Here is a 25286-nt window from a genome sequence, read left to right on the forward strand (position 1 = left end):
GGTCGAAAAGAGTACTCACCATCATTGGTAGGTAGCGAAAACTGAAAACCACAATACTTGGAAGCAACTTCTGGTTTGTACGACACCCCGTAATGTGCACATTTATATACGGATTTTACTTGCTTTTTTGCTCGGCAATGCATGGAATGGAACTTGATAGATAAGGGAAAAAAAAAAAGTCGATGACTTGCTCAGTGCCCAGATCTTCTAACGCGCAGTACTCAAATTTTCATATTAAGCAGCTTCCAAAGGCTTACAAGCAAGCTTACAAGCAGAAAAAGACATTTACTAATCCTAACACCTGATATTAGGGAAGATACGTCCAGAAATGTAGGACTGAACAGCAAGAGATCTAGGTGCAACTCTCCCTCTTTTTCTGGAGATGCCCATGATAGTCCGCACTTTCTTCCCCTTGCAGGTCGCTGTAAGCTGCTGACCATGAAAAAAAACCATCTTGCTTTGCTTCATATTTATGCACTTGATGCCGTCACAAGGTATAGCGATGTTGAAAACCACAGATTGAAATGACAACCTAAACCCGCAATAGGAAAGCACTTGAATTTCCGTTGGTAAGTAGGAGGAATAGAACATCTGAAGCAAGATCCATCAGTTGGGTCCTTGAGTAAGTCTTTGCATCTCATTTTGGTCATTAAGAGTTTCGATGAGAAGCGGAGGAGCATATTGGGCTGTTCCTTGATGCTCTTCCGAATCCTGGCAAAAAGAAAGTATGATCGTGTCGATTGACATCTCTACCACTGCAAAGAAGAGGCTAGCCACCACATAACCAAGACCCCAGCAAACCTGCAATGCGACAAGCAGAGACTGATACAATCATCATCTTTCACGGCAGGAAGCTAATACAGACGAAATTTTAGCAAATACAACGAAATAGTCCGTCCCTACTAACCTCTGATCAACTCAACCTCTTGTAAGCATATAAAGTAAATTTCGGACGCGCAGGCACACAAGTCCTATAATTAGCTACTCATAAAGTCCTAATGTTTCTTCCTACACTCGAGATATGCAACTATATCACAGGCTTGGTTGCAGAACAAACAGCAGCCTCAATCTAGACTGACAAAACTTAGCTGATGAGTTATTGAGTGAATGCTAGTGGCAATTATCAGTAAACGCAAAATAAATAAAAAAACATTTTCTACAGAAATGAGCAGGTTTCAAATCTTCCTTAAATCTAAATTATTTTGTGCAGGACCAGAAGAAATGCTCATGTACCAATTGAAAGCATGGAGATATACGTACCAATACTGGTAACAGTGGAGAAGAAATCTTATTGTGAGCAGATCTGTACTTGTGTGAATCCAACATGAGAAAAGCAAAGAGGGCACTTGACAGGCTGACGCACAATTTCCCCAGAGAGAGAATAACATCTCCTATCACATTAACTCTCCCTATCCGAAGAATGTTGCTGAAGATTAATTCCGTTGCTATTGCTGATGCCCTACAAAAGCTTTTGCCCGTAATTGCTATCTGCAAACGCCCCAAATGGCTATCAGCGTGAACTACGCATAACAAAAACAGTCATGGCTCAAATGGTTTTTTCCTTCTAAAGAAAAAAGGCTTAAAACAACTACCATTATGTAAGCATTGCGATTTACAGATTTCAGTGTCCACTCAATGCACCTCAGCAAAAACTGAGAGGAATGGAATGTGGCCTTCCCAAAGAATCCATCAGGTGTCGATGTAACCACTTTCAATTTGCGACGAACTGACTCAAGTATAAAGCGGATTGATTCCACAAATGATACAACAAGGGAACCCAGAGCGATGGACCCAAGGCTATAGCGGATCAGACGCTTCATAGAGGAAAACACTGGAAGCAATGGAACTTCAGGCTGCATTAGCGAAGTCACTAGAGAGATTAAATAGATATTTACAAGAGTATAACTAAATATAGACAGAACATTAATATCAAGTACAGAAAGAGAGCTTAGCATATTATTTAGTCTCATCAATATGAAAAGTCTTAAAGCAAACAAGAATCTACTACCATTTACTTTGGCCCAAACTTAGCTTGGATAGAATCAAAGAAGTGGATAATTAATTGCAAGCAATCAGTGTGACACAGTATAGAAGTTCAAACCGTATAATTGGTCAAAAGAGATGCCAGCCGAAATAATCAGGGTTGCTGTAAGAAAAGTTGGAACTTTGGAGAAACAATTTGTCAACAGACAAAGTAAGTGATTCGAGATGCAATTACAAAAATTTGAACCTGCCTAAAATGTACCCAGAACAAGATGGTAAGGAAACCTTGATATGCACTCTAATCAGCATAGGACTAAATATATTCACTACAAGAACAAATTTGCCAATCTCTAACTTCATGTTCTTGAAAGCACCTCAAACAGTATTAACATGTAGTTTTCACTATACGATTCTTACCGATGTTTCTCCACGACCCCAGTAATATGAAGCTACAGAACCCGCAATTACAGTTGCTGAGCATGCTATGATAAATTGAGTAGCCCAGTAACATCCGAACAGGTGGAAAAAGACAGCAACTGCAATGTGGGGGGTGTAATGAATGCTATAACCACAGCATTGATCACAATTCACTTTTTTCAATGCAAGATTATAAGAACAGCAGTTGGAGTTGCAATTATTCTGAATGACTTGACCAGAACTGAACAGATGAAGAGTAGCTGAAAGCCAGAACATATAAAAAACTGCAAGGATAGCATATGGTATGACTGGAAAAATTATCAGCGCCTGCACTTCTCCTATGACCTTCGCAGCAACCTGCACAAGCATCAAGAACAAGGAAGCAAATTTAACTGGGTCAAAGTCCGCTATCAGTTAAATTAAGAACTGAGAAAAGACTATAATCAACCAAGTCAGTAGACGTCAGGCTGTCCATGACAGAAGGTCAAACTTTTCAAAAAAAGTTCCATTGTTCTGATAAGAACATCCAGGGCCTTTTCTTGCCGATAGTGAACAATTTGTTACAAGGTGTTTATGGTGCTCACATGGCTAAGGGAATGCATTATTTAGTTAAAATTATTGATGCAGATCAGCTCAATTTGTAGTGCTCAGAAAAGTTGTCTCCCAACGTGCTTGCCAGATGTAAGCCCGATTTCACTTGAAATGTTGACAAAAATGCACGACTATAGTTGGCAAAGACTGCATTTTACTTTGTCTCCTTCATTGATTAGTTTCAAACAATCAGTTCACCATTTTGGTTCTTTATGTCATTTCAAGATATAAGACAAAAGAGAAAGGATTGCTTCTAGTTCATATATACATTTCGATTTCTGATATCTTATATAAATGTCCATAAAGAGAAGCAAGCAGACTGGAAGCATCTCTCTAACTGATACATGTAGCCATGGAGTGGGGAATCATTCAGTAAATATGCGAAAAGAGCTATGACTTAGGCAAAACTTGACAACTTGCTGAACTATGTAAGCAGATACAGTACTTGCCTTGAGGACTGATGTTGCCATAAGGATGCGGCTTACAATGGCAAGTGAGGCAAGGATGGAAACAACCATTATAGAGGTCATAAGAACAGCAACGGCGCGAATATGATTTAGCTCCTGGAACAAAATATAAATTGTTTAAGAAAGAAACAGAAAGAGCTTTCAAAAACCAAACGCAAATTAGAAAGACACCCACCCTCCCATATACATGAGTGTATGGGTCATGTTCGCCAATGATTGGGGAAATTGCATCATTCCCGATCCATCCAGCTAAGAGCCACAGAAGAAAAGTTTAGTAATTCTAATACATCTGCACACACATTATGCAAAGCACTGGAGCAGAGAAAATTGTAAAATAGAAGAAGCAGGGAGGAACAAACTTTATTAGACCAGTTTACAATGGGGACAAATCATATAACTTCAAAGCATTTGGACCGAGGCCTGAATTTACTACAGGATCATTCTCATAAGCAAGACAAACAGAGAGACTGCTTCCCAGATATGCTGAGTCTTAGAAACTAAAAACAAAATGAGCATGAGGACTGAAGTCCTAGCTCCTTTATGCTATATGCTACTTTAGCATTTGACGATGCCTGATACACTTCCCACATAATACAATTCATGAAGACAAGCCTAATGATGCAACAGAATCAGTATAACCCAAGGAGAAGAGGGCGACTGTTGTGACTAACCTTTCAAGTAGTAAAACATGGTGACTGATATGATGAGAACATTGAAGAGGGCTACTGTTATCCATGGCATAGCAGCCACAAAATGGCGGATAAGAAGAAGCCAAATAACTGACAAAAAGAGTGGCAGGAGTCCCCCACAAACAATCAGCACAGGCCACGATTTTCCAATATCAGCCATGTATCTCTACAAGTGAGGAATCTCAAATGTAAAATCCACAAGCACAAATACACATTCAGAAAGCTTCTCAGAAAACAGAACAAAATGTGTGATAGACAGGTAATTACAGCTAACAATAAAGCACTAACTGGACATTGTAGAAAAACGTTGATGTGCATTCTCTTATCTATGCATCTAATCTGCAAGACTAACCCTATATAAGCAACACAGCAAGTATTTTGAAGCAGACGAAAAGTCTATAATTTGTTAAAATCTGTGTCTGGAGCTTCTATCCAGAAAAGAGAATGTAACATCATGTTCACCCAGTTTTGGTCAAAGACACAGAATGCTATTCACGTTCTTTCATCTCCAAAATCACAATATCCTAACACTTTAAACATCAGCTAAGGTTTATATGCAGTCCTTAACCTTTATGATCGCAATTGGCATGGGTAACCATGACTACAGAAAGTTACAAATGATAATTATGTTAAATGTAAGAAAGCTGCTGATAAGTAAAGTCAATGGGGAATAATGTTTTGTAAAACCAGAGTAACTCACGATCATCTACTGACATTTTCTTCTGGACAAAAAAAAAAAGTGAAGAGTCAAAGGTTCAAAACCTTTAAGACAGATGATCGAGCATTGATGGACCGGTGAATGGATTTGTCTATTACTATGTCCTCGTTAATCTTGACTCCTCCCATTTGCTGCCAATGCCGCAAAGACATATTCGATGCACGAGCTATGAATTGGCAGCTCCAATATACTAACAAGAACATATGCTTGTGTCACAGTAAGATACATCTAATCCAACAGAATTTTCTAAAATGGAAGGAAACATAGTGTTTGATCAGTGCCATAGAACGTGCATCGACTTATGTCCCTCACCATTTACGCTCGGAAATATAACAGGGTAACAAGGTCCTTGAAGCTGGAGAGAGGTGTTCCTCATTTCTGGCGTGAGGAACTCGAAATAATCGTAATTCCTATCTATCCAGTCATCCATTGAGAGACGAATTTCCCCCTCTGGGTAATCACAGACCCAGCTCAACAAATCGTCTGATGGAGTAGGGCAATCCAGTAAGCATATACTTCGAGCATTAGCCAGGTTGAATTGGCTGTCCTTCAAACCACTCTGATACACTTGGTTAGGATTCAACCAGTACCTAAGTTCTAATTCTCTTAGGCCAGGATTCGCGTGTTTGTCACCACACACATTGCCTTTGTAATCCAAACCAAATGTAAGCCTGTAAAGTTCAAATGAAGCCAGTTAGGACAAAGGAAAAACTGGACCAGAATGCAAGTTAGGTTGAAAAGTGAGCCAAAGTTCAGCAAGTCCAACATATACTCTGGTTAATTCTGGATTATGCAAAATCAGCGACAGCAATATGATTCGACTCACTTCATGGCCTTTTCCCTTGTCTCAAACAACTAAGGAAGGTAAACATCCTCCAAACAGTAGATTTTTCCCTGGTTAACATTGTTGCCGTAAATAGCAGAATCAAGAAAGCTGCGCAACCATAACCCACCATAACTATGTTACAACTAAGAAGAAAGAGAAAGAGGAACCACCATATCTGACCAGCGTTAACGAGTATAGACCATTACACGTGCTGTTACGACAATTGGCTCCCAACAGCTCAGACAAACTACGAACACCAAGAAAGATCGCTCATTTTCATTTAAACTATTAAAAATTCTAAATCTTACCTCAAAAGACAGCAGAAATTCCAAATCTTTAACGAAAGCACGTCGCCTTTTTTGCAGCTAATGAAGGAAAATGAAGTACCCAGAGGCGTATTACATACCTTAATGGGTTTCCTTGGTTGAAACCGAAGCTGGAATTAACAACCATAGCCACCCAGAATGCAATAAAGAACACCAGAAACGCAACATCCCTGCATTTCCTGTTGTGCCTTATGATTCCACCCATCTGGGTGCTCCCGTCGCTCGACGGGTACCTCCCTATTACTGGACCCAGAGGACCCCTCATCTGTACACCGGAGAGAGAGAGAGCAGGGGGGTTTAGGAGAGAAGGGCAGTGAGGAGTGAGAGTAGAGCGGAAGCAAGCGAGGAGAGTGTGAAAGACTAACAAGGGCTAAAGATTTAGAATATTTTCAGACAAAGATTAATGGCATTTTCTATTTTAAGTCCTATAATTTCAAAATCCATGTCCGGATTCTCGGACAGTGATGGAGCTGAAACGACTCGGCTTCTTCAGCTTGGCTTATGAGTATTCCGAAAGTATCTACAACCGGTGAAAGAAACAGGGTTAGTTAGATTATATTTCATAGATCCTCGCTTGGAGTGATAATTTCTAACATTTTACCTTTTTTTTCTAGATCCTGCCTTGAGACTCATTGACTTTAGACTTTTTCTTTTTAATGTAAAGCAATCCAAACTTTCACATAAAACTTCATCATTTTTATCATCGAAGAATATATCATTTTAAGATTAAATATTCACATCAAGATTGACCTAAAGATAAGAGTGTTCTCATACTTTCGACTCAGGAATTTACTTTCATCGAGAGTTTGTTTCAAATTCAAGTAAGGAATCATATGAATTATTACGCTAGTTCCATTTTAAATAGTCGGAAAAGTACGGTGTCATTCTTGAATCAATAGAAATATACATCATTTTGAATTGCCTTAAATATAAGAAGATAATTTACTTGCAAATTGTTTATCTAATAGGAAATGGGAAATCACTCGCTTTAGCATTCTTCCGAGCGCTTTTTTTTTTTTTTTTTAATCTGATTGCTCTCTTTACACTGAGTCAAAAAGGCGTTCACTCCATAATCTTCGAAGAATTGTCTTTCTCTAAAGTTTAATCGTACTGCTTTCTTGGGAAGCACATTGCACCACTAGTCAAAACTCGAAACAGAGCCGAACGAAAGCCACGGAGCCGAGAATGAGCCGGTGAGCCGACGGCCGTAGAGCCGGACACCATCTAATTTTTCTAATTGCGATTTTTAAAATATCCGCCGCTTCACTTGATAAGGACAGTGGCAGGGGAATGTTAGACTGACCACAATGACGCATACACGTGCCCTTCGCGGATTGGTCCGCCATCAATCCACACTGCCTCACAGGGTCCAAATTCGTCGTGGGCCAAGGATAACGAGCCCTAAGAAAAAGCCCATAAGCCCATACGAAGCCCAATATCTTTGATCGTGATGCCTATGTGACCCTGGGGCTAACTGGCCGTAGCACTGATTGAAGCTTGCAAAGTATGGAGGAGAGAGTTCGCTGCTCCGGGTGGATTTGACCATGCACGAAGCTACAGTCGGCGTTCCTAATTGACCCTGACTGCAATGTGCAAGGGCCTGCACTATATCCTGTTATCTGATGACTGTGGCTTTGGTTTCTCGTGCGTCGGCTGGACTCGATAAGTTTTGTCGCCACCCCGACTGAGAAATTTTCACGAAGTGCGTGGTGAAAGAGGAGGGCGCGTCCCCAACTTGTGAGGGGGCGTAAGGAGCGAAGCCGCCGTGCGATGCGGACCGATTAAGTTTGTGTTCGGCATTGTCTTTTGGGATACCGCTGAAGCTGTGCACCTTCGTCAAAACAAAGAGCCGCCCATCGCCACCTCTCTTCCGGAGGTCCAAATGTCATCAGAGGGAGAATGGTCCACAATGATGTGGAAGAGACAGTGATTGAAGGTCTTGTTAATTAGCCTTAGAGACTATCATGAGCGAAATAGGATGAACGGTTTCTGTTGCTGTGATTTCTTCCCTGGACGCTCCTTATCAATCCTACTTTTTCTTTCAATGGTTTGAGTTGATCTGGAAAGGTCGTTATTCACTCAGCAGGTTCTTCAACAGTTACTCATAGATTACCTGACAAAAGCTAATACAATTCAGCAGATATCACTCGTTTTTGTCACTCTTTTGAGGACTATGAAACCAGTTAATTATGATGCTTTGTTTGTTTTTCCCCTTCCACAATAACCAGGATAGAGATATTCAGATGAGATGAAACTGATTAAGATTGAAAGGGCAACATCATGCTAATGCTCATCACTTGAGCTGCAACAATTTGTCCAAATCAAACGTCGTCTGCCTACATATATACCCTTCTGGCCTGCACACTAGAACTACTTCACATCTAACCAACCCAAAAATTAGTAGCTTCAAAGCAATACGATTGAAGCTAATTAGAACAGAAGGAGACAGAACACCATACAACAGAAAAGAAAGACTGACAATCGGTTAAAGGACCGATCCAGCTTCATTTCTTGCCTTCTCACTCTACGACCGTTGTTCGCAACTCCAGGATAGGAGTATGCCGGAGGATAATTGCTGAGACTCATGTCGGAGCAACCAAACATCCGAGCATAGACCATCTCCCCAAACATGCCAGCGTTCGAGCTGAAACTAGTCATCAGCTGCTCCTGAGATAACTGTGAATGCGAAAGGGAAGGGTTCGAGCAACGTTGTTGTCGGCTCGGACAGTAAGCGTTGCTAGAGTTCAGACTCAGTGCATCCGGAGACGGCGGCCTACGAGGTATGGGAATGTCTGAACCAGGTTTCTTGGAATCGCATTCGGAAGAAGAAGAAGAGGATCCCCGGCCGTATAGTGGTATCAACGTGGAGTGTGAGATGTCGGCCTTGCAAATTGGGCATGTCTGATGCCGCTGGTCCGGCTCACCGGACGAGCTCCGCGCATCCAGCCACCTATAAAGGCATGGCCAACAGTATAGGTGGCACTCAACAAGCGCTCACCAAGGGACTTTGCTCGCACAAGGAAGATGAGACGAAAGGCATATGTTGCAGTCAACGAAGCACCCACTCAACATCGGCATCATACGTTTAAGACAGCTCCCGATCTACACGAGAGACAGATTTAGCTTCTGAAATACGGATAGCATTTACTATGCTCCGAAATACAAAAGTTCTTGCAACGCTCAGCCTAATAAACATTTTGTCTTGCAACATGCACATGTGGTTGATCTGTTCTAGAAAAGTTGATATACATGAATTTGGTTTAATTTCTAACACTCCCCTTAAACCAAATTCTCTTCCGTCGATCATTCCAAGTAAACTTCTGAATTTCCGAAATACTTCGATCTTGAGAGGTTTCGTAAAAATATCTCGCGACTTGATCAACCGGTCTTCACGTGCACAACTTCGATTTGTTTGTGTCGCCGACTTGCTCTCGAATAAAATGATATCGAACATCGATATGTTTGCTCCTCTCATGAAAAACTGGATTCTTTGCCAAAGCAATGGCGGAAACATTATCAACAAAAATTTCCGTTACATCCTTTTGCTCCATATGGATTTCTTTTAGCAACTTTCTCAACCATATCGCATGACACACACACGATGATGCAGCAACATACTCCGCTTCACATGTCGACGAGAGTAACACCGGATTGCTTCTTTGATGACCATGTAAAAGCGTTTCACCCGGATAAAATACAAAACCCGTAGTGCTCTTTCGGTCATCTACATTTCCCCCATAGTCACTATCTCGAATAACCTCCGAGTTGAAATAGTTCAGTGATAATAATACAAGCCAAGAGAGATAGTACCTTTGATGTATCGAAGTATCCTCTTTCTCGCTTTAAGATGAGATGTCTTCGGATTCTCCATATATCGACTCACAATTCCCGACTTACATGATATCCGGTTTGGTACGGGTCAAATACCTCAAGCTTCCAATCAAGCTTCTATAATATATCGAATCAACATCAACACCTTTATCGAACTTCGACAGGTTTGCACCACAATCCATCGGAGTATTAACCGAAGTGCAATTTTTCATGTTGAATTTTTCAAGGATATTTTCAGCATATCCTTTCCGGGAAATAAAAATCCCATCTGCATTTTGCTTTACTTCGATACCCAGAAAATAATTCATGAGACCATTACTATGCTCATCTCAAACTCTTTCACCATCGACGCTTTAAAAGTGTCGATCAATCCAGAATTATTTCCTGCGAAGACAAGATCATCTACGTATAAACATGCCAATAAAACATCACCTTTCTCGTGCTTCAAGTAGAGAGCATGTTCGTACGGACATTGTTCAAGCCACTCGCCTTGAAATAAGCATCGATTCACGAGTTCCGAGGCTCTTGGAGCTTGCTTAAGCCCATACAAAGCTTTCTTCGGTCTCAGCACTTTGTCTTCATGATTTTTCACAACAAACCCAAGTGGTTGTTTGACATAGATTTCTTCTTCAAGAACACCATTCGGGAATGCCGATTTGACATCCATTTGATATATGGGCCACTGATTTTGAGCTGCAATGGAAATCATTAGTCGGATGGTTTCCATTCGGATGACAGGTGCAAACACCTCGTCATAGTCGATCCCGGCTTTCTGCTTGTAGCCCTTTGCGACTAGTCCGCGGCCTTATAACGAGTGACTTCTCCTTTCTCATTCTTCTTGGCCTTATACACCCATTTGACATCGATCGCCTTTTTGTCCTTCGGAAGATCTGTGAGTTCCCATGTTTGATTCTTTTCGATGGCTTCTATTTCTTCAACCATGGCTTTTCTCCATTTTTCTTCTTTAGCAGCTTCATCGAAAATAAGTGGTTCACAATCTGCGAGAAGACATACAAGATGAAGTTCTTCGGTGGTTTCATAAAGTTCAGATAATCTTCTCGATCTTGGTGCTATCGGTTCATCAACACCATTTGAAGAAGTTGGTGATAATGAACTTGGACTTGAAAATGATGTTGGAAAGGTAGATGAAAGATTCGATGAGTTGTCTTCTATTTCGACAGAGTTACGCCCCATTTGCGACGTAATCACTACCAGCGGATTCGACGACTTGTCGATTGTCTTCCCACAAAGCATCTTCATCGAACTTCACATCTCTTCTCACATATACTTTTAAAGTAACAGGATCAAACAATTTGTAAGTTTTCGATGAGGAATCATACCCGATAAACATAAGCCTCTTGCTTTTGTCTTCTAGCTTCGATCTTTTCTGGTCGGGTATGTGAGCATAAGCAATGCTCCCGAAAATTCTTAAGCGAGAAATTGTAGGTTTTCTCCCGGTCCATGCTTCTTCAGGAGTAACACCATCGAGTCCTTGCGTGGGACATCGATTTTGCGAGATAAATTGCACATCCGACGCCTTCTGCCCAAAGCTCCTTCGACAAATTTTTGCTTTTCAACATACTACGAACCATGTCGAGAATGGTTCTGTTCTTTCGCTTAGCCACACCATTTTGTTGTGGGGAGTACGGCGCCGTTAAGAAACGTCGAATACCATGGTAATCACGGCATTGATTGAATTCTCCAGAAATAAATTCTCCTCCACGATCAGTTCTTAAAGACTTAATAAAATAACCACTCTCCTTTTCAACCATTTTCTTGAAGTGCTTAAACATATCAAACACTTCCGATTTTTCTTTCAAGAAAAACACCCAAGTCTTTCGAGTAAAATCATCAATAAACGCAACAAAGTATCGATGATTACCGTATGACCGAGGAGTAATCGGATCACATACATCAGAATGAATCAACTCCGGTGGCTTCTTCGCTCGATACTTCGACTCCTTCGGAAAGCCGGTTCGGGAATGCTTGCCAATAACACACCCTTCACATAATTGATCGAGATGATCAATATGCGGTAAGCCATATACCATCTTCTTGCGAGAAAGCATATTGAGTCCACCGAAATTGAGATGGCCGAACCTCAAGTGCCATAGCCATGAAGGATTGTCTACACATGCTTGAAGGCATGTAGACATTTCATCTTTGATGTTCAGAGTGAACATCCTATTCTTCGACATCTTTACATTCGCAATCAACTTATTATTGCGATCTCTTAACACAAGGCTAAGATCTTTCATGTGCACAGAATATCCTTTCTCCAGAAGCTGTCCCAAACTCAAAATATTGCTCGACATCTTCGGCACATAATACACGTTAGTAATAAACCGTCCGTGTTCCATTCTTCGGATGAATTAGAATTGTACCTTTCCCTTCGACAAGAATTTGGGAATTATCACCGAACGAGACTTTTCCTTTGATTGTCTCATCAATTTCGACGAATATCTCCTTTCGACCGCACATGTGGTTACTTGCTTAAGTGTCCAAGTACCACGTATCATTTTTTTCATCAGCATTTTCTTTAAATGCCAACATAAGAACTTGATCACCATCATTCACCAAATTCGCCTTTTCATCCGCTCCCCCTACTTTATTTCGCACACGGATAAGCATAATGACCCATTTATTGCAATGATAACAACGGATTTTAGATTTATCATACCGTTGACCTCTCGAATTTCTCCCTCTTCCACGAACAAAACTTTGATTCTGGTAGCCACCTTCTCTGCGAGCAAATTCTCCTCTGCCTCGTCTACGACCTCTTCCATGAAAGTGACCACGACCTCGACCTCGATCTTGATTGACCCATCGAGTTTGCACGGGATCACTTCTTTGTTCCTTCTCATCTCGGATCGACAACCGAGTTTGGAGTACTTCCTCCACCGGTTCAGATTTGTTTCTTTTCGGTCTTTCTTCATGGGCTTGTAACGAACCCATGAGCTCATCAACCGTCATAGAATCGACATCTTTTGATTCCTCGATAGAGACGACGATGTGGTCGAACTTCTTATCCAATGACCGCAGGATTTTTTCGACAACACGAACATCGGGAACATCTTCGCCATTCCTTTTCATCGATTCACAATAGCTAAAACTCTTGTGAAATAATCGGAAATCGACTGATTCTTTCATACGATTACCTCACCTCGAATTCGCCTCTCAAAGTTTGAAGACGAATCTTCTTTACTTTCTCAACACCTTGGTGCGTGGTTTGAAGAATCTCCCATGCCTCCTTGGATGTTGTAGCATTTGAGACTTTTTCGAACATGGAATCATCCAAGGCTTGAAAGATGATTGACATCGCGAGTTGATCTTTCGAACGAGTCTTCTCCAACGCATTTCTCCGAGTTTGAGTCAACGCAACATCTTCATCTGGTTCATCATAGCCATTGTTGACGAGATCCCACCCACTATGGGCGCCGAGTATGGCTTTCATTCTAGAAGCCCACTTGCCATAGTTTTCTTTGGTGAGGATTGGATACCGAAAAGGAAGGTTGCTTGTTGATGCCATAATCACGAAACCGTGAAGCTCTGATACCAATTTGATGGGAGAAATCGACCGTGGGGCACTCAACAAGCACTCACAAAGGAACTTTGTTCACACAAGGAAGAGGAGACGAAAGATGGCTTTTCAGAATACTATATTCACAATCGATTCACCTACTCCGAAATGGTTACAAGACACCCCTATTTATAGGTTTAAAACACGACTCTTGATCTACACTAGATACATGAATAGACATGAAATACATAGCATTTACTATGCATCGAAATACAAAAAAACTCTTGAAACGCTCAACTAATAAAGATAGGTCTTGGTACATGCACAAGCTGGTTCATGCGTCTTGGAAGTTGATATACATGAATTTGGTTTAATTTCTAACAATAAAGGCATGGCCAACAGTATAGGTGGCCGTAAAGGGTGACCACGGGATCGCTCGCCGAATCGAAGCATATGTTGCAGTCAAAGCACCCATCAACATGGGCATCATCGTCGACAGTCCCATTCTCCGAGAGAAGATTCAGCTTTCCGGAAGGAACATCTCCGCCGCACTCCAAGCTCAACGCAGCCTCTGAAACATTTTGTCCCGCAACAACCATGTGATTGATTTGTTCTAGAAAAGAAGGAGCCCTCTGAGATTGAAGTCCGAGACGCAACGCGAGATGGATTCAGTTCGTGGTTCAACAATAAGGAAGAGAAAGATTGCTGCTTCCTGGACGAGAGGGAGACGGAGGGGTTGCTGATAGATATGAGCCGTTTTGTGCGCGCGTTACGCATAAATAGAAGAATTACTACGAAGTTTCCCCGTTCCATGAGACAACACCTAATGAGCATTAGGGCCTTACTAAGATAGGCGGATAGTAAACAAGATTTCTGACAACACTTAGCCTTTTCATCTAGATGCATACAAGCCACTTGATGATGGGTAATCTAGAAGGAAAGATTCGGGAGACAACTATTAACCGTCGGAACTTAGAATCTTGTCCATTTGTGCTAATTAAAGTCTTAAGCGCGATGCACAAAGTCGATCGATTCAAGAGCCGACGACCGTCTAGAAGAGTTGACGACCTTCTAGATGATCATCGTGTCACCATTTCCTTCCACACCCCCCCACCCCCCGCCCGGGGCCCGGCAATTGCAAATGGACATTAACTTGTAAGATATGACGTGGGCCATTGTCGTACTCATGCGGGTCCGGCAATGTAATATATGATATTTTCTCTATGATCGAGATGTTCGTGTGATCTGACAATTGGGACTTCGGTTCTCCGTGCGTCGGGCGGATTCTATAAGTCTTTCACATATCATGGCTTGCTCGATTTCGGACTTTCTTTAATATCGGCCTTCCTTGAAACGTATCTCAAGCCACGTTTTGTTCATGGATTAAAATTCGAAATATATTTTAATAATTTTCATCTTAATATTTGAACAAAATTACAATCTCTTTGCACGTCGTAAGTACTTGAGCAATGTTATTCTCACGTAGCCCTCAATGAGTTCAACCGCCATATACATCTTTGAAATTAAAACCGCACTTGTACGTCGCTACAATCTCTTCGCACTTTGTTAGTACTTGAGCACTGTTACTCTCATGTAGCCCTCAATGAGTTCAACCGCCATAGACATATTTTAAATTCAAGTCATACTTGTACGTCATTATAACCATAGACCTCATCAGAACATCAACTACACCTCCTCTATCATGGATAAAGCAAAACTACTGTTACATCCGTATTTGTGAAGAGATAGAACATGTACCTTGTTATAGTTGCAGCAACAATTGGCTTTATAGGCTCTACGTCGTTATAAGCACTATCTGTGTTGACTATCACGTTAATACTCACGACTTCAAGAGCTTATAGTTGCAACTCCACCATGAATGGAACACCGACTAGATCCACATAAAACATTGCTATAATCACTCAAAGCTATAAGTACCGGAGACGTGTCAAATGTAATTTCTCAGCTAATAACAAGTGAATTTAATTTTGAACACTACAACCTGTGGCCACGCTCACCTTATATGTAACATAGGAACGTGCACTTTATTGCCATTCCATCTAACTTACTTTCACTCACTTGAACATAACATGGGTAATCAAATATTCTAATAAGAGAATAATCGGCTACATTACCCGACCACAATTTTTTGGGAATCCAACATCCAATTGCAGTCGATAGTGATTTATTCACACGCTCTTAGTAATAAGCATATATGTCAATTTCTCCTAGCCATAACAAGACTAGAGAGCATCTTATGGGTCATCTCTAATGATGTTATGCTTATCAATTCTGCAACACGCTATGGTTATTGGCATTAGTGCGATGTTTCCTATGTCTTCATTAATGTAAAATTCGTTTAACGGCTCCAAGCAAAACTCCATGCTACTGTCATTTCGCACCTGCTTAATCGTTTGTCGATCTCCTTTTCAATCAAAGCTCAAAATTTTATGATCTTAACAACAACATAAAACACGTGCCTTAACATAAACACCTAAGTCTTTCTCGAGTAGTCATCCACAACTGTTAACATAAATATAGCACTTTTCCTTGAAGGAAACTGCGAAAACCTACAAATATCCAAGTGACTTTTATAGTCATACTAAATTGCACTTTTCGCCATTGTTTTAAGTCACAGTGCACCTGCATACATTTAGTTCGCCAACAACATAATCACAAAACAGGTCCTTTTCACCGAAAACCTTTAGGCTTCTCTCGTTAGTATGCCCTAAATGCATATGCCACAATTCAGACTCTCGAACGGATGCATCCGACATCTCTACAAATAAATTTGTCATTGTCCACCTTGAAGCTCATAAAGGCCATTGTGTTTAATTCCTCTCATTTTCACCAAGGCACCTCGAATACCTTCAAAATTTCATCTTTTGAGGTAAGCCGACACCCGACTGAATTTAAGACACTCAAGAAAAGTAGGTTCTTCTTCAATTCTAAAACGTGCCTTCGTCCAATCAATGTTTTCACAATACTATAATGCCAAAATCGCCAGCACCTACAACATATCGATCAGCATTGTTCCCACCTACACTTTACTACTATTAGTGCAATGAGAAGTAATAAACCGGTTCCTATTTGGTGTAGTGTAAAGTGAACAACCAAAAACCATAATCTATTGGTAAAAATAAGAATCCTTTAGGACGGACACGGCATAACCAACACAATCGGAATTACTATTAGCTACGGTTGCAATATCATGTGCGGACTCAACTCTAATTCCCTTATCGTTTGCGTTCTTCAGCTTAATCATTCCCTTCTAATATGTCTCCTCTTGCCACAGCTCTAATAGACATCATCAACAGTCCTAAATTGACTTCGTATGTTCAAGTTCATACTACTCCGGCTAATACTTGTACTAGTTCTTTCCTTATTTTCACCTATTAAAGTAGCAGGCACATGTTCCCCAAATTCTATTTTACGGATGTCCTTACTCACAATCGAATCACGAACCCCATTAAACGTCAAGCTTGTTGACCCGGATGAATTACTAACAGCAATAACAATAGTATTCTAACTATCAAGCAATGAGGATAATAAAATAAAATCACATACTTTATCTATAAAGTCAATCTCAATTGACTAACAACCGCATTGAATTCATTAATATGATCATCAACTAATGCACCTTGACCCATCTTCAAATTAAACAAAAGTCGTATTACGTAGACCTTGTTGATCGTAGAGTGCATCTGATAGGACTTTCATCGAAATATCAATGGTCTTCTCTTTTACAATGTTAAATGTGATGTTACGAGCTAACGATGGCTGGCTCACACACAACGCTTCTCTATCCAGCAATTCTCATTCAACTTGCTTCACTAAGTCGGGCTTCTCCCTAGATAGGGACAATTGTATATTCCTCTTGTACAAATAACCCTAAATGTGCATCTTCTAGAAATCAAAATCCTTTCCATCAAATCTATTGATTCTTTCTTTTCCTTCTTCTGTCGCCATCGATTCGCTTTAATTTAACAAGCTTAACTTTGATACCAATTATTGTGGAAACAAGTGATCAAACAATAAAATAGACATAACAATAAAATAAATGGAATACCTGATTTATGTGGTTCGGTTAGTGTGCCCTACGTTTATAGAGAGGGCAACAAGAAGCCCACTATAGATCAAGCGATGAAACGGTGATTACAACCACGGTTTCTCAATGCTTCCCAAGCCTTAGTTACATCAAATAACTCACAAAGTATTTGGCCCAACAATTCCTCATGATGTTTACAAGTTGATTTTTTTTTTTATATTCCATATTGCTCGATTTTAGAATTTTTTTCAATAAATCGGACTTCCTTGCAATATATCTCGAGTCGGGTTTTGTTCACAGGCTCAAACTCGAGATGTATTTTAACAGTGAACAGATTCCATTGTTTAGTCTTGTCTTTTCGGATTAGGGGTGATTGGTTTTCAATCCGGTCCGATCCCACCCAAGAAACGGGAGCCAAACTGGAGGGAACGGTTCTCGGACAATCCAGTGAAACCGATCGAGTTCGGAGTTCACAACTTCGGTTTGACACTGTCTATGCAATTTGGCGTTCTTGTTTGTCCTATTTGTGAAAGATGAAGCTTCTTGGAGTCTAATACTGGGTTAGCTTTAGATGGATGCCTTGGATGAAGAGCAGGAGTGTTATCTTAATCATATTAAACCATCATGCGAATGATAAAAAGAGACCCCGATCAGTGGAGGAGGTGTGATCGTTATCGGAGGAACAGGGAAAGACCGAGAGGAGGCGTGCATGAAATTTTAGATTATTAAGCTGACATTTATGTATAAAAATATAAACAAAAAATAATCATTCCGGTTCGCACGATTCCTGATTCGATCGGTCGGCTCACCGCTGCTTAGGATGCCACTGAAGGCCTACCTTCCTCAACACAAAGAGCCGCCCTTCTCCCCTTCTCCTCTGGACGTCAAATGTCATCAGTGGGGAGAATGGCCCACAGTGATGTGGAAGAGACAGTGACTGAAGGTTTTGTTAATTAGCCTTACAGACTATCGCGCGACAGGATGAGCGAAACAGGATGAATGTCCTGCTTATCTTTTAAATATGTTTTACGGTTTCTGCGGATCTGGAAAGGTCGTCATCCAATCTGCAGATTGTTCAACTGTTACTCATAGATTACCTAACAAAAATGAGCAACCTTGAGTAACGGCTAATATAATTCACCGGATATCACTCGTTTTTCTCTCTTTTTAAAGGACTATACAAATTATTTATGATGCTTCGGGTTTTCTCCTTCCACGAAAACCAGGATAGAGATATCTTGATGAGATGAAACTGATGCAAAATCATGCTATTGCTCATCACTTGAGCTGTAAAACAATGTCTGCCTACATACATACCCTTCTGGTATTCACACTAGAACCACTTTACATCTAACAAAAAGTTAGTAGCTTCAAAACAATACGATTTTGAAACTAATTAGAACATAAGGAGACAGAGCACCATAAAACAGAAAAGAAAGACCGTCAATCTGTTGAAGGACCGATCCAGCTTCATTTCTCGCCTTCTCATTCTACGACCGCTGTTCGCAACTCCAGGATAGGAGTATGCGTGTGGATAATTGCTGAGACTCGTGTCGGAGCATCCGAACATCCGAGCATAGACCATCTCGCCAAACATGCCAGCGTTCGAGCTGAGACCAGCTATCAGCTGTTCCTGAGGTAACTGTGAATGCGAAATGGATGGGCTCGAGCAACCTTGTTGTCGGCTCGTAAAATAAGCATTGCTAGAGTTCAGATTCAGTGCACCAGGAGACGGCCTACGAGGTATGGCAATGTCTGAATCAGGTTTCTTGGAGTCGCATTTGGAAGAAGAAGATGATGATCCCCGGCCGTATAGTGGTATCAATGTGGAGGGCGAGATGCCGGCCTTGCAAATTGGGCATGTCTGATGCCGCTGACCCGGCTCACCGGACGAGCTTCCCGCATCAATCCACCTATAAAGGCATGGCCAACAGTATAGGTGGCCGCAAAGGGTGACCACGGGATCGCTTGCCGACTCGAGGCATATGTTGCAGTCGAAGCACCCATCAACATCGGCATCATCATCCACAGTCCTATTCTTGGAGAGAAGATTCAGCTTCTGCTTGGAGGGGGCATCTCTGTCGCATCCCAAGCTCGAGGCGGCCTCTGAAACAGTTTGTCCGGCGACAGCCATGTGATGATCTGTTATCGAAAAGAAGAAGGCGCCCTCGTAGACTGAAGTCGAGACGCAACTCGAGATGAGTTCAATCGGATGGTTTCGGTTCAGGGTTCAACACTAAAGAAGAGAAAGATTGCAGCTTTCTGGACGCGAGAGAGGAGAGAGAGAGAGAGAGAGAGAGAGAGAGAGAGACGGAGGGGTTGCTGTTAGATATGAGACGTTTTGTGCGCGCATTACTTTTATAACGAAGAATGGGCTAGAGAAGTTTCCACGTTCAGCAGACAAGGAAGGGGTCCAATCAATACTCGCCTGCTTCCTTTACTTTCCAAGAGGGGTGGCCCGGTTGACAAGGAAGCGTCTCTCGGCACGCGTCACGCTCTCCCCCAACGTGCATGCATTTTTCCACGTAACCCAAAATTCTTCTTACGCTCGGTGTAACTGAGGAGAAAATATATCTCTTGCTCTTCAGTGCGTTGGCCTAGCCCTAGCTAGGTTGTACTGTAGTAAATATTCTCTCCTCTAAGACAACTTTTCGTTAATGCTTACAAAAAAAAAAAAAAAAACAACAACAACTTAAGCGTCACATACGTGTTTAGGACACCCATGCCCCATATACCAACATTCCGCAAATGGAGTAATGAATTCGAGGTTAAAGATGAGATGTTCAAATATCACTCGAGTCGAACTAAATTTCAAGATGTACCGAACAAATGGGTATTTAGGACCTTAATAACATGGGCTGATAGTGAACAAACTTTTTGCCAACATCTAATTTGTATTCGGACCTTAATGACATAGGCCGACAGTAAACAAGATTTCTGGCAACAACTACTACTAGGAGTAGTAGCCTTTTCATCTAGACGCATACACGCCACTTGATGATGGGTAATCTAGAAGGAAAGACATGGGAGAAATGAATTAACCGTCAGGACTGAGAATCTTGTCCTTTTGTGGTAGTAAAAGTCTTAAACGTGATGCCCAAAGTCCATCGATTCAAGAGCCGATGACCATCCAGAAGATATGACCTTCTAGATGACCATCATGTCACCATTCCAACCCCCGACAATTGCAAATGGACATCAACGTGTAAGATATGATGTGGGGCATTGTCGTTCTCATGCGGGTCCGGCACTGTAATATATGATCGAGATGTCTGCGTGATCTGATAATTTTGACTTCGGTTCTTCATGCGACGGCCAGATTCTACAAGTTTTCATATATTATGGCTTGCCTGATTTCGGACTTTCTTTAATATCTTGGGTTAGGTTTTATTCACAGATTCAAATTTAAGATATATTTTAATAATTTTCACATTGACTTAACACTTGAGCAAAATCACAATCTCTTCGCGCTTCGTTAGAACTTGAGCACTGCTACTCTCACACAACCCCCAATGGGTTCAACAACCACAAATATCTTTTAAATCCAAGCCGTGCTTGTATGCCGTTATAATCATAGATCTCATCAAAACACCAACTAGACCTGCACATTTAAACCTCCTCTACCTCGGATAAAGCAAAACTATTGTTACATCCATACCTGTAAAGGAGAAAATTACCAAAAACGTCTTAAATCTATTGCAATAATGCCGATTCATTCCTACATATTTTTTTTCTTTTGCCGATTCAGTTCTAAACTTTTTGCAATTGTACTAATTCAGTCCATTTGGCCAAATTTGATTGGCCGACGATGATGTGGACGCCGGCCGGCACAGGCCATCCGGTGACATATTATTTTGATATTTTTATTAAATTGTTTATTATTTTATTTTATTTTTTTTTTTTTCTTTTTCCCTCTTCATCTTCTTCCTTTGGCTCTTCGTCTTCTTCCTTTGTCTCTTCATCTTCTTCATGCTAGGCGCCGGCTTGAGGCAAAGCTCGCCCCGCCGGCCACGGGCGAGTGCGAGCCTCGCCTCACCAACTCAAATCTAGCGAGGCTTGACCTTGCCATCGCCTAGCGAGACAGCCCGAGACCTCGCCTAGTGACAGCGTGGTCGAGCCTCGCCATGGCTAGGTGAAGTAGGCCGATACCTCGCTAGATCCGGGCTGGTGAGGCCGAGACCTCGCCCGACCACGGCGAGGTTGAGTCTTGCCCGGCCCCTAGCTAGCCCCCGGCGAGGTGGATTTCACGTTTATTGTCGGGACATTGGTAATTTTTCAAGCCGCTCGTGGTGGACATTGTTATGACAAGTTTAACTTGCAGAGTTTCAAAGTCGCTCGTTGATGAAGTTGGACGAAGATGAAGTTTAACTTGCAGAGTTTCAAAGCCATGGCGAATCCCGGCAACGGCGAGGCTTGCCCTTGCCGGTGGCTAACGGGGACGAGCTTTACACGAGGTCGGTGCCTCTTGCCAAAGGAAGAAGATGAAGAGCCGGGAAGAAGACGAAGAGGAAAAAAATAAATAAATAAAAATAATGAACAATTCAAGAAAAATATTAAATAATATATCGCTGGATGGTCGGCTTTCCGTGTCAATGCTAGCTTGCCAAATTTGGCGTTGGTATAATTGCAAAATGTTTAGGATTGAATCGGCCAAAAAAATAAAAGATTTAGGAACGAATCGGTACTATTATAATATGTTTAGAACTTTTTTGGTAATTTTCCCCTATAAAGAGATAGTACACGTACCTTGTTAAACTCAATAGTTGCAGCATAATTGCTCTATAGGCTCCACCTTGTTATAAGCACTATATGTGTTGACTACCACGTTAATACCCTCTACCTCAAGCTTATAGTTGCAACTCCACCTTGAATGGAACACCGATTGGATCCATATAAAATACTGCTATAATCACTCAAAGCCATAAGTTTTCTTGACTAATAACAAGTGAATTTAATTTCGAACATCACAACCAATGACCGTGCTCACCTTATACGTACAATAGGAACATGCACTTTCTTGCCCTCCCATCTAGCTTACTATCACTCACTCGAACATAACATGGGTAACTAACTATTCTAATAAGAGAATAATTGGATATGTTACCCGACCACTATTCTTCGGGAGTCCGATAACCAATTGCGATCGATGGTGATTTATTCACCAGGTAGCTCGCAGTAATAAATGTATATGTTAGGGATCTCCTAGCCATAACAAGATTAGAGAACATCTTATGCGTCATCTCTAATGATGTTATGCTCATTAACTCTGCAACACGATGTGGTTATTAGCATTAGTGTGATGTTTCCTGTGCCCTCATTCATGCAAAATTAGTTTAACAGCTCCAAGCAAAACTCCATGCTACCATCATTCCGTACCTTCTTGATCGTTTTACCGGTCTCTTTTCCGATCAAAGCTCAAAATTGCTTGATCTTAACAACAACATCAAACTTGTGTCTTAACACAAACACCCAAGTTTTCCTCGAGTAGTCATCCGCAACTGTTACCATAAATATAGCACTTTTCCTCGAAGGAAACTGCGAAAACCTACAAATATGCAAGTGAATTAGCTCTACAATCTCCGTGAACTCTCTAACAATCGTACTGAACTACACTTTCCGTCATTGTTTTAAGTCGCAGCACGTGCATACATTAAGTTCACCAACAACATGACCACAAAATAGGTTCTTTTCGTCGAAAACCTTCAGGCTTCTCTCATTAGTATGCCCCAAACGTATATGCCCCAATTCAGACTCTCAAACATATGCATCCAACATCTCTATAGTGAAATCTGTCATTGTCCACCTTGAAGCTTATAAAGGCCATTGTGTTTGATTATTTTTATTATCACCAAGGCACCTTGAATACCTTTAAAATTTCATCTTTTGTGATAAATCGATACCCAACTGAATTTAAGACACTCAAAGAAAGTAGGCTCTTCTTCAATTCTAAAACGTGCTTTAGTCCGGTCAATGTCTGCCTACATATGTACCCTTCTGGTCTTCACACTAGAACTACTTTACATCTAACAAAAAGTCAGTAGCTTCAAAACAATACGATTTTGAAACTAATTACAACAGAAGGAGACAGAGCACCATACAACAGAAAAGAAAGACCGTCAATCGGTTGAAGGACCGATCCAGCTTCATTTCTTGCCTTCTCACTCTACGACCGCTGTTCGCAACTCCAGGATAGGAGTATGCCGGAGGATAATTGCTGAGACTCATGTCGGAGGATCGAAACATCCGAGCATAGACCATCTCGCCAAACATGCCAGCGTTCGAGCTGAGACCAGCTATCAGCTGCTCCTGAGATAACTGTGAACGCGAAAGGGAAGGGTTCGAGTAACCTTGTTGTCGGCTTGGAGAATAAGCGTTGCTAGGGTTCAGACTCAGTGCACCTGGAGACGGCCTACGAGGTATGGCAATGTCTGAATCAGGTTTCTTGGAGTCGCATTCGGAAGAAGAAGATGATGATCCCCGGCCGTATAGTGGTATCAATGTGGAGGGTGAGATGCCGGCCTTGCAAATTGGGCATGTCTGATGCCGCTGACCCGGCTTACCGGACGAGCTTCCCGCATCAATCCACCTATAAAGGCATGGCCAACAGTATAGGTGGCCGCAAAGGGTGACCACGGGATCGCTTGCCGACTCGAAACATATGTTGCAGTCGAAGCACCCATCAACATCGGCATCATCATCCACAGTCCTATTCTCGGAGAGAAGATTCAGCTTCTGCTTGGAGGGGGCATCTCTGTCGCATCCCAAGCTCGAGGTGGCCTCTGAAACAGTTTGTCCGGCGACAGCCATGTGATGATCTGTTCTCGAAAAGAAGGCGCCTTCTTAGACTGAAGTCGAGACGCAACTTGAGATGAGTTCAATCGGATGGCTTCGGTTCAGGGTTCAACAGTAAAGCAGAGAAAGATTGCAGCTTTCTGGACGAGAGAGAGAGAAAGAGAGAGAGAGAGAGACGGAGGGGTTGCTGTTAGATATGAGACGTTTTGTGCGCGCATTACTTTTATAAAGAAGAATGGGCTAGAGAAGTTTCCACGTTCCGCAGACGAGGAAGGAGTCAAACCCCAATACTCGCCTGCTTCCTTTACTTCCGAGAGGGTGTGGCCCGGTTGACAAGGAAGCGTCTCTCGGCACGCGTCCCACCGCTCCCCCAACGTGCATAGACTTTTCTACGTAACCCAAAATTCTCGCTCGGTGTCAGGATATTTCTTGTTCTTGAGTGCGTTGGACTAGCCCTAGCTAGGTAGAGTACTGTAGTAAATATTCTCTCCTTTGAGGCAACTTAACATCAATACCTAAAAAAAAAAAACTTAAGCTTTACATTCGTGCTCCATTCTCCTGAACTAATTTTCGTATTTTGAAAAAAAATCCTTAACTAGACACCCATGCCACATGCACAAAAATTCCACGTTCCGTAATGAATTCGAGGTCTGTTTTTAGGACCTAATGACATAGGCTAATAGTTTGCCAACAACCGGTGTGTATTAGGGCCTTACTACGATAGGCTGATAGTAAACAAAATTTCTGCCAACAACTACAAGTAGTAGGAGTAACCTTTTCATCTAGACGCATACACGCACTTAAATCTTAATGAGTAATCTAGAAGGAAAGATACGGGGAGATGAGAATTAGCCGTCGGGAGTTAGAATCTTGTCCTTTTGTGGTAGTAAAAGTCTTAAACGTGATGCACAAAGTCGATCGATTCAAGAACCGATGCCCGTCTAGAAGAGTTGACCTTCTAGATGATCATCATGTCACCATTCCAACCCCCAACAATTGCTAATGGGACATCAACGTGACCTTCCTCTTTCTGATAAAGATTTGATCGAGACGCCCGTTTTTCGTGTGTCGGCCAGGT

General features: G+C 41.6%; 4 protein-coding genes across 7 annotated transcripts; all 4 read right to left on the reverse strand.

The window, feature by feature from the left end:
• Positions 1-543: 543 nt before the first annotated feature.
• Positions 544-24379, reverse strand: LOC115729023 (choline transporter protein 1). Of its 2 annotated transcripts, none has more exons than XM_048273675.1 (11): positions 24360-24379; positions 6098-6305; positions 5178-5536; positions 4910-5055; positions 4130-4313; positions 3634-3707; positions 3441-3554; positions 2401-2757; positions 1593-1853; positions 1261-1488; positions 544-801 (listed from the first exon to the last, which is right to left on the reverse strand). In XM_048273675.1, exons 2-11 carry the CDS (start codon positions 6280-6282, stop codon positions 607-609), a joined length of 2103 nt encoding a protein of 700 aa, XP_048129632.1. In that variant the 5' UTR covers positions 6283-6305; positions 24360-24379; the 3' UTR covers positions 544-606. The 2 variants fall into 2 exon arrangements, with proteins under 2 accessions (XP_048129632.1, XP_048129631.1); XM_048273674.1 differs by lacking the exon at positions 24360-24379 and adding an exon at positions 19703-19731.
• On the reverse strand, positions 8219-24398 carry LOC125313734 (E3 ubiquitin-protein ligase RMA3-like). Of its 2 annotated transcripts, none has more exons than XM_048273678.1 (2): positions 23416-24398; positions 8219-8375 (listed from the first exon to the last, which is right to left on the reverse strand). In XM_048273678.1, exon 1 carries the CDS (start codon positions 24221-24223, stop codon positions 23486-23488), a length of 738 nt encoding a protein of 245 aa, XP_048129635.1. In that variant the 5' UTR covers positions 24224-24398; the 3' UTR covers positions 8219-8375; positions 23416-23485. The 2 variants fall into 2 exon arrangements, with proteins under 2 accessions (XP_048129635.1, XP_048129636.1); XM_048273679.1 differs by having other exon boundaries at positions 8219-8372; positions 23413-24398.
• On the reverse strand, positions 8414-13983 carry LOC115729025 (E3 ubiquitin-protein ligase RMA3-like). Its single transcript, XM_048273681.1, has 2 exons — positions 13769-13983; positions 8414-9010 (listed from the first exon to the last, which is right to left on the reverse strand). The coding sequence occupies exons 1-2, from the start codon at positions 13965-13967 to the stop codon at positions 8448-8450; spliced, it is 762 nt and encodes a 253-aa protein (XP_048129638.1). The 5' UTR covers positions 13968-13983; the 3' UTR covers positions 8414-8447.
• Positions 18690-19735, reverse strand: LOC115732226 (E3 ubiquitin-protein ligase RMA3-like). Of its 2 annotated transcripts, XM_048273680.1 has the most exons (2): positions 19111-19735; positions 18691-19071 (listed from the first exon to the last, which is right to left on the reverse strand). In XM_048273680.1, exons 1-2 carry the CDS (start codon positions 19548-19550, stop codon positions 18813-18815), a joined length of 699 nt encoding a protein of 232 aa, XP_048129637.1. In that variant the 5' UTR covers positions 19551-19735; the 3' UTR covers positions 18691-18812. The 2 variants fall into 2 exon arrangements, with proteins under 2 accessions (XP_030518741.2, XP_048129637.1); XM_030662881.2 differs by having other exon boundaries at positions 18690-19735.
• Positions 24399-25286: the final 888 nt, after the last annotated feature.

This window comes from Rhodamnia argentea, chromosome 2 (genome assembly GCF_020921035.1).
Source record: "Rhodamnia argentea isolate NSW1041297 chromosome 2, ASM2092103v1, whole genome shotgun sequence".
NCBI classification, from domain to species: domain Eukaryota; kingdom Viridiplantae; phylum Streptophyta; class Magnoliopsida; order Myrtales; family Myrtaceae; genus Rhodamnia; species Rhodamnia argentea.

Coding starts and splice junctions, on each gene's coding strand:
- LOC115732226 (XM_030662881.2), bottom strand. CDS start 19,550: ATGGCTGTCGCCGGACAAACTGTTTCAGAGGCCGCCTCGAGCTTGGGA.
- LOC115729025 (XM_048273681.1), bottom strand. CDS start 13,967: ATGGTTGTTGCGGGACAAAATGTTTCAGAGGCTGCGTTGAGCTTGGAG. Junction 9,011..13,768: donor CCTTTACGGCCACCTATACT/GTTGGCCATGCC, acceptor TCCCTTGGTGAG/CGCTTGTTGAGTGCCACCTA.
- LOC125313734 (XM_048273678.1), bottom strand. CDS start 24,223: ATGGCTGTCGCCGGACAAACTGTTTCAGAGGCCACCTCGAGCTTGGGA.
- LOC115729023 (XM_048273675.1), bottom strand. CDS start 6,282: ATGAGGGGTCCTCTGGGTCCAGTAATAGGGAGGTACCCGTCGAGCGAC. Junction 5,537..6,097: donor AACCAAGGAAACCCATTAAG/GTATGTAATACG, acceptor TGAACTTTACAG/GCTTACATTTGGTTTGGATT. Junction 2,758..3,440: donor TGGCAACATCAGTCCTCAAG/GCAAGTACTGTA, acceptor ATGCTTGTGCAG/GTTGCTGCGAAGGTCATAGG.